The sequence below is a fragment of the Malus domestica genome, chromosome 05, assembly GCF_042453785.1.
Source record: "Malus domestica chromosome 05, GDT2T_hap1".
In the NCBI taxonomy this organism is placed as follows: Eukaryota; Viridiplantae; Streptophyta; class Magnoliopsida; order Rosales; family Rosaceae; genus Malus; species Malus domestica.
In genome coordinates, this window is record NC_091665.1 from 34483403 (window position 1) to 34492261 (window position 8859).

An 8859-nucleotide genomic window follows, 5' to 3' on the forward strand; every position below is an offset into this window, starting at 1 on the left:
AACACTTTCTGTTTTAAATTACCTGTTGAACTAGCTGCCTACACTGCAGGACACATATTATGTGTGAACTATATGTTTCTTCTGTTTCTTAAGGAAACAATTTTTTTTTGGAAACCATCTCTTTCTAATCAAACACATATAGTTTCTTCCACTCATTCCGCAATGTGTTTATATGCCAACTCACTTAAATGTGTATAAAAGCAAAACTGCTTATCTTACCAGCCTCACTCACTCATGTATCCCTCTGTTTGTTTGTAATTGTCTTAATTTATTCAACTTAAATGTGTTTTATCCATCCGATTACGTCTGAAATAGCTAGTTCCCGTAGCAACGCGTGAGTGTAATTTCGAAGAGAACACAATTCTTTTGTGAAAATGTCTGCATACTGATCTGCAGAAGCTACAAAATGTAACAATACAGTCCCTTGTTGAACTCTTTCACGTACAAAATAACAGTCAGTTTCAATATGCTTGGCCTTGGAGTGCAATACTGGATTGATCGCTAATGCCATGGTAGAAATGTTATCACAGTGAAGTAAAGGAGTATCAGAACTTACAATGTGTAAGTCCTTGAGTAGCTGCTGAATCCAAACGATTTTTGGAGTAGTAGTAGCAAGAGCTATGTATTCTGCTTCTGTGGAAGACCGACAAACAATGTGTTGTTTCTTATAACTCCAAAAAATATGCTTGGAGCCAAGAAATACTATAAAACCAGTAATTGAACATCTATTATTAGGATCACCAGCCCAATCGACGATACACGTCCCTTAGAATGTTTCGAAAATGTTCCAAATTTCCAATCGACGAAAATTTGTTCTAGCCACGTTTTGATGAACAATGCTCGGCTTTGAACATTTCTCCATTGATTTTTCTTTTTTCGGGCTTAAATATGAACAATGCTCGACCACTCAAGAATGAGGAGAAATTCCTCCCATAGTTTTTAATACTTTTATCAATTCCTACTAATTCATTTTTATATAGTTCAATGATTAAACAATATCGTATTTTATTGGTTTTTTTTTGTGCAAAAATTATCTTTATAAAGTGATTTATAATATAAACGGTTCTAATCATAATTACAAAGTTTTGTAAACCGGCACAAAGAGTGTAGCTATGTGACAATGACTTATATAATAGGCATTTCGTTTTGACTCATAGTTTAGTTTTGCATTCCTTTATGAATTCTCCCGTTTGCTGAAAAAAAAAAGGCAAATTTGATCCATGTACTTGGTTTTTTTTTTTTTTTTCAAAGTTTAAAACCTTTTTGTTGCTGTAATACTGTATGAAGTTATGAACTATACCTCAAATCCAAAGAAAACATAAATAAAAACAGTAAAGGCTTGGAATCTCTCATATTTGTGTTCAATTCTAAGAAGTTATATGCACCAACACGAAATATAAATTACGACATATCATTTATTTCTTGCCTTGAAGAAGTTGTAGTAAAATCAAGGGACAAAACAACGAGGGATAGGTGTGCGGAAATCATTTCCCGTATGTTATCGAGCCTCAAGTACTGAAATAGTGACTTCATTAGCCGAGCATGCTTTAGAAGAATGACTAGCTTCGAGTTCAGTCAGATCCCTTTCACTGTAAAAACCAGGTTTCAAAGGTTGAGGCAATGCACCTTCACCACTCAACATTAGAACTGCAGCTGACATGCTCGGCCTGTCCTCTGGATTTCGCTGCACGCACAAAAGACCCACATGAATCGTTCTCACAACTTCAAGCAGAGTGATGGAGTCCTCTACCGATGTATCAAGCAGTTCGAGAGGTCTGCCTTCTGTGTGTAGCATCCATGCCTAAAACACAAAAACTAGTCTACTTAGGAGAAGTAGCAAAGTCGAGTGATAAGAATTTTTAACTTGACATTTGATGCTGTCACACTCACATGTCCAAGAAGGTTGAGTTTGTGGTTTGGATGAGAGAATCCTCTATTTCTGTTCCCACTCACTATCTCTAGCACCAGAACACCAAAGCTATAGACGTCGGACTTTGTAGAGTAGAAACCATCAATTGCATATTCTGGGGACATGTAACCGCTGCAAATCAATGTGTCAAAAAAACATTTTTATACGCAAAGAATCTAGACTTTCTATTAATGTTTTCAAAAAATCTTCAAAAAAAAAAGTCATACAATTGTGTTTTAGGATACTTACTATGTTCCAACCACTTTCTTCGTCTCTGCTTTCGTTTCATTTCCTCCAAAGCTTCTAGCCAGGCCAAAGTCTGAGATTTTCGGGTTAAATTCACTGCCTAATAAAATGTTACTTGCTTTGAGATCTCTATGAACAACTCTCAATCTAGAATCTTGATGAAGATAGAGGAGCCCTCGAGCTATCCCATTAATAATTTCAAAGCGCTTCGGCCAGTCTAATAACATCCTTCTTCTTTGATCTGCAAAATATCATAATTCACAATTGTCAAAAAATACATTGTGCTAGGCTGCTAGCATAAGCGAACTAATCGAACTAAATGCAAGGTTTTTGAGTGGTCAAACCGAAAATAAAAAAGTCTAAGCTCTTGTTAGGCATGAACTCGTAGATTAATATCATCTCGTCTTCTTGAATACAGCATCCAAGAAGCTTCACTAGATTCCTGTGCTGAAGTTTGGCAATATGTGTAACTTCATTCTTGAACTCATCAAGTCCTTGTCTAGAACTTTTTGAAAGCCTTTTCACAGCGATTTCTTGTCCATCTTCCATCGTACCCTGAAATCCATCAGCGTATGTTATGACCAAAATTCATGCTTTGTAGTTTGCACACTACTTGTAGCCATCATTCTGACCAGAAGTACATGTATCTATACAACTTCAAAACTATGAAGGACTATCTGGTTTTACCTTAAAGACAGATCCGAAACCGCCTTCACCAAGTTTGTTTTCAATTGAAAAGTTACTGGTTGCAGAAACTATAGTCATCAAGTCAAATAACGGTAATTCCATATCCTCCTTTTGGCTGCGTCCTAGTTTTCCTGCAAAGACGCAGTGACAGGTGAAAAAAATTCCCTATACAACTGAACTATGTAGTTTGGAAACAGAGGGGCACAATAGTACAACCAACTTACCACCTTTTTGGTGCTTCTTCTTCCAAACATAAAACAACAGGGCAAGGCCCAGGATCAGCAGTCCGGTAGACAACACAGTAGTGCTTATTATGATTCTCATTTTCTTTGCATTGGATTTAGAGTATTTAGCGTTGATCTTTGTATCGTCTTCATGATCTTCAAATGGTATTTTTTAAGACAGAAAATCTATGAGTCAGAGAGTAATAAACAAATAAATAAAAACTGTATAATGTCCATCATCCAACTAATAGTTTCTAGTTTGTGAGACAATTCTAAAAGAAGATATTGCTAATCGTGTCAAAATTCGAAGTTATAACTGTTAGAATTAGTACAATGTTTCACTTCGTTATGTCTTGACTTTGTTTCGAGCATATGATTATGACTAAATGCATAGTCACCAACAGGTGTTTTTTTACATACCTTGTTCTGCTGCGGCCATTCTTATATAAATATCTTGCCCGTTTTCAGCAAAGTATCTTATATCAATTAGAGCACCGTACCACAGCAAGCACCCAGTTCCTCCATCCCGGATATCCAAATTTGTATAAGCCGTGCAGGAGCAGTTCTTCATGCACACCATCTCACATTCCTTGAGGTTCATACTTTTGTTAAACCAGGATTGTTCTGTGCTAGGCAATTTCAACCCGGAGTACTTTTGGAACACATCTCCGGTGCAATTTAGAGACGTCTTTCTCACGCAACCATTAGACCAATCTACCAAATCCCATTCATTCGGAAACTTTGGTGTAAATCCTTTCAAACAACTACAAACCGGGGACTTTTCAATGTTACATGCACCATATACACCACAGGATGCATACTTGTCACAATTATCAATTTGGGCTGTTAGGTAAAGATCCCAACCTTTGGTTCTATCAATCCATGTGTAGCGCTGCACATGTCCATCTGAAGTTAACACCAACCTCGAAAAGATTGAGCTGTTGCGAAGCTTGTAACTGTAGTACATTTCATCAGGCTCAGAAACAAGACCGTATGTGTATATAGGGTTTGGATTTAACTGAGGGTTTCCACTGAACCGGACTCCATTCCATGGTCCAGAACGAAATTTAATGACCGAACCTTCCCTCACAAATAATTCTGCATATCCTTTGGGACCAAGTTGAGATGTACGATTTCCTTGAGAAGGATCCTGAGGACTTTTCCATGATCTAAGATGCCAATTGAAGCCTGTAACTGTGTTCCTACCAATCTTCATACCTGGTAAGAATGTATCGCCAGGGTAATCAAAACTTTGCCACAGAAAGTTCTCAGAGTCATCATCACTCCTATCTATCACGACAAGATTACCCGAATCCAAAAGACGTGCCACTGGATTCTGTGCAGTTCTCGATGTGTTGGAGGACCAAACTGTGCTCATGCTGTGGTTGAGGACAAGAATTCCGGGGTTGGTGACCTTCAGAACGCCGGACAAATCGAGGAGGGGCTTGTCTCTGTTGGCAACCCATACAATGGTTGTAACAGATATGTGCTTGTACCATATCCCCACGTACCGTCTATTAGAAGCATCAGGACTCCAAAATCCTAGCTCAAACGTACCGCCAGTGGAAACTACAGTCTCACCGTCTCTAATGGACTGAAATGTACTCGTGGCGTCATCAGCTATGGAGAATACTACTGCGAAGATGAGCAGCAAAGAAGAGTAGAAGAGGATCAAGCACATCTTAGTTGAAGCTTTCAATGGATTTTTCATTAAATTCATGGGAAGACAAATTGTTCCTCTACGCCCTTCTTACATGTATGATTTCGCATTTTTGCTGTCATTTTTTACTTCAATATCGTTGAATAATTGGGCACATGGGAAGACAAATTACCAAGCTGCAACGGAAGACTAATTGTTCTCCAGCGTTGAAACAGAGGAAATTATTGGAAGTAGACATCGGACTCGGTCCAAGAATGATGTTGTCTTAGCAAAATATATAAACTAATATATAGTAGCATTATTGTCGGAAAACTTAGACGAAGAGAGGAGCCCCCGCATTTGACTTGAATACACAAATGCCAAAAACAGAGTATCAAATAAGAGCATCTCAGATGGGAGAGAATATGCCTTGTAACCGGTTGTATGTCTCTTTATGTGTATCTTTCTCTCTCTTCGCGTGAAGTTTTTTTATAGTAAAGTCAATATTTTTTAGAATGATTCCAGGGATGCTACTGTCTTTTTTTTATTTTATGCCATTGTGTCTACCGTTCCCTGCCGAATTTCTTTGTAGAAGTTTTGCTTTCTCGGAGTCTCTCTGTTTCTCTTATTTGTTTTGCTTTCAATCTTGTATTGCAGTAAACATTAGAACGTACAGTAAAGCTGTCGAATCTGAATCACAATTGTTCAAATGTATAATCTAATCCAATTGAAATTTATAAACTATAACTATTTAATCTCTCTAATTCAAACTTCAAACTCGACTACTGTAAAAGTGACTTCATTAGCTGAAAATGCTCTAGCCTTGTTTGCACAAGGATCGACTTTGAGGTCCTCTAGATCCCTCTCGCTATAAAAACCAGGTTTTTGGGGTTGAGACAATGCACTTTCACCACTCAACATCAGAACTGCAGCCGGATTTCGCTGCACGCATAAAAGGCACATGGATCAATCGTAAAAAGTCATGTGGATTACTGAAGTCTCCTACTGATGTATCAAGCAGTTCAATGGACTTGTCTTATGTGTGTAACCTTCATGCCTAAAAACAATCTCCAATCGTATTGAATAAATAGAAATTGAGTAAATATAAACAATAATGCTAGACAAACCACATTTTAGATTTTTAAGCGGAATCGAATCCATTTTCTACATGAGTTATCGTCACCAAATGTTAATAGAGAAGTCACTGTCACAACCTGTATATCATTAGCTAATGTAGTCATAATATAGTCCCTCTAGCATAATTCAACGAAAAATTATCAACTTGACAGCTGACACTTACATGTCCTAGCAGGTTGAGGCTGTGGCTTGGATGAGAAAATCCTTTGTTTCTCTTCCCATTCACTATCTCGAGCACCATAACACCAAAGCTATAGACGTCAGATTTTATCTAGTAGAACCTATCGACAACATATTCTGGGGACATGTAATGTAACCAATGCAAAGCAATGTATCAAAAACTATATTTTGCAAGCAAAGCAAGTAAATGTGTTCCTGCCGAGTTTTGTACCCCGTAGGAATGTGTCACCAGGGTAATCAAATCTCTGCCAACCGATATCTTCTTGTACCATATCCCCACGTATCGGTTTTCGGAAGAGTCGGGAATGAAAAATCCGAGCTCAAAGGTTCCACCAGTTGAGACTAGGGTCTCACCATCTGCAATGGAGTGAAATGTGCTTGTTTCGTAGTCTTCGGCTGCGGAAAATAGTAATACTGTTGTAGTGATGCAAATGAACAGCAAAAGATGCAACCGCATGTTGTATCCAAAAGAATAATATTGGAGGTGAAGTTAATTGGACTTAATTGTTTGGACTTGGGCCGGTCATGGGGTTACCAGCTTCCTCACTTGGTTCTGCTCCGATTAGTCCTTATGGGCTTATTAATTGTCTTTTGAACATTCGCCCTTCAAGTTGATTTGTGGTTGAATCCTCCTTCGGCATGATAGGATTAAGAGCCCAATAGGTCTGCTGGAAAGTGAGCAAAAAGAAAAATAATAATAATAACCAGAAATTATCAGAGTACCAAACCATGAAATTAACCATAAATCTTCTGTAAAATTTGTGTTCGTAAATCCTATTGGCATAACTTGTTCTTAATCTTACCACAGTTTATCCCTTCGAATGAAAATCAAAACAGTTAAAACAATCAAGACTTAGATAAAAGTATCACTTCTTGTATATGTAAATTAATTTTGCTGGTGAAACATCAGAGGTGGAACTCTCCCTCCAACTAAATTATACATAACCCATTTGAAGTTAGCCATTAGGCGTTCCTAAGATATCATGGTTAACTTTTAGGGTTTTGAATAGTTTAGATATGTAGAGTTTCTAACAGCTGAAATGCTTATTACGTTGTGGAGTCACCAACTCTACTTCCCCTTAACACCTCTCTACCAACTCTCCACTAATATTATCGTTGTACTAAAAAATAGAATAAATTACATTTTAACATTTCAATTTTAGGTTGCATAACAATCTCATATTGCATGTTTTAAACATTTTAATGTTATACATCAATTTAGTGGACGGAAAGACCTTACATGAAATTATAAGTAATTAATTGAATTACTCTCTATATTGTCATTCGATTTTATAATATAAACTCAACTTCCTGAATTTGTAATTACAGCTTCCTTACCAATAGTTGAAGGTGGGGAAACTACGTTCCCAGATTTGTATTGTTTTTTACCATTATTCTTCAAGTATCCCAAAATCTAGACTGCATGCACCTAAAAAAGTACAGAAAAAAAATAAGGAAAAAGATTTTTTCTTTCTTCTGTGAACTGACAAATGCAGTGTCGTTTGTTATGGTAGAGGCCTACATCATAATATATTGTGGCTGACTGTTGGTGGTGAGGTAGTCTCCATCGGGACAAGTATCTCTCTCGAGCCTCTCGATTGAATTCTGAATCGATCATATTATTATTACGCATTAACAAATTAAATAAATTAAATGTGAAATGGACCTGTCCTAAAGTATGAGTAGTATTGAAATGCACATGTTACGCCTGCAGGCAACACCCACCCATCACCGAAACACACAGACCAACCCACTGGGAGGGAAGGAGAGAGAGAGAGAGAGAGAGAGAGAGAGAGAGAGAGAGAGATGCATGCATGCATGCATTATTGGGAAATGCTCATCTCTGATCGATCGACCAGATTTATATCAGAGCATTACTTTTATTTATTTTCTTTTTCTTCATCACAAGTATACATCACTTTCTATATCCAGATTAAAGTTCCAAAACCCCATGTCCGATTCCCCCACTTCCCTTCTTTCTTTGCATGTCTATCATTCAATGTTGCAACTTTCTTACTTTGCGAGGAGTAACTTCAATTCATGGTAAAAATCACATTTTGTTCAACAATAAATAGAAAGAAAAGAAATTTTGGAAGTTAAGTAATACGTCATTGTGAAATTATGTTTATCTCTCTCGTCACGTATATATTAAACATTTAAAAATCTCTTGATGTTGTTGTAGTTATCTAATTCTGATAGTTTTCGCACCGAGTAAGACAATTGAGACTAAAATAAAGAAAAATTTTCATAATTTGTGAAAAGTGTTTGTGTTAAAGAGATTTTTCCTATACCCAATTCAAAAGCTCAATGACGAACATCCAAACAATAAGTATTTGTCACGTATTTAAAAAATAAACTTTATATTCAATAGAAACACTCATCACTTGATGCTTCGGTAACAAGAGAATATCTCACCACTAACCTAGTCGAGTTTTTATCTGAGAGTTACTGGATATTGATAGATGACTACAGAATCATCATGTAGCTATAGAGTGGGTCCAGGGCTTCTCTGCAAAGGACCCGACCCAGCCATGCAGGCCCCATGAATGAATGCCATTTCTCCGTCACTTTCCCCAACCAAACGGTCAAATTTTACTTTGGCAAAGAGAAGGAGAGAGGGAGATTGCATATATATAAAGCTGGCATATATTTCCAAGCATCCTGAGCACAAGTAAGGTATGTTTCCAATACAAGAAATAATGATATCCCCATCAGACCCGGTGCCAGACCCCATCAGCAAGCAGCAGCCGCAGTAAGCATCACACTTGGTTGTCATGACAATTCTGGCACAATATTAATTCAAACCCAAAGCCAAATGGAAAAGTCTCCTTCCATTA

The 8859-nt window shown here is 37.3% G+C and overlaps 1 protein-coding gene across 3 annotated transcripts; it reads right to left on the minus strand.

Moving 5' to 3' along the window:
• Positions 1 to 1323: 1323 nt before the first annotated feature.
• On the minus strand, positions 1324 to 5031 carry LOC103430883 (G-type lectin S-receptor-like serine/threonine-protein kinase At4g27290). Of its 3 annotated transcripts, none has more exons than XM_070821222.1 (7): positions 3487 to 5031; positions 3070 to 3222; positions 2843 to 2973; positions 2500 to 2710; positions 2159 to 2396; positions 1891 to 2041; positions 1324 to 1801 (listed from the first exon to the last, which is right to left on the minus strand). In XM_070821222.1, exons 1-7 carry the CDS (start codon positions 4784 to 4786, stop codon positions 1499 to 1501), a joined length of 2487 nt encoding a protein of 828 aa, XP_070677323.1. In that variant the 5' UTR covers positions 4787 to 5031; the 3' UTR covers positions 1324 to 1498. The 3 variants fall into 3 exon arrangements, with proteins under 3 accessions (XP_070677323.1, XP_070677321.1, XP_070677324.1); XM_070821220.1 differs by having other exon boundaries at positions 3067 to 3222; positions 3487 to 4987; XM_070821223.1 differs by having other exon boundaries at positions 3067 to 3213; positions 3487 to 4922.
• Between the last annotated feature and the right edge of the window lie 3828 nt (positions 5032 to 8859).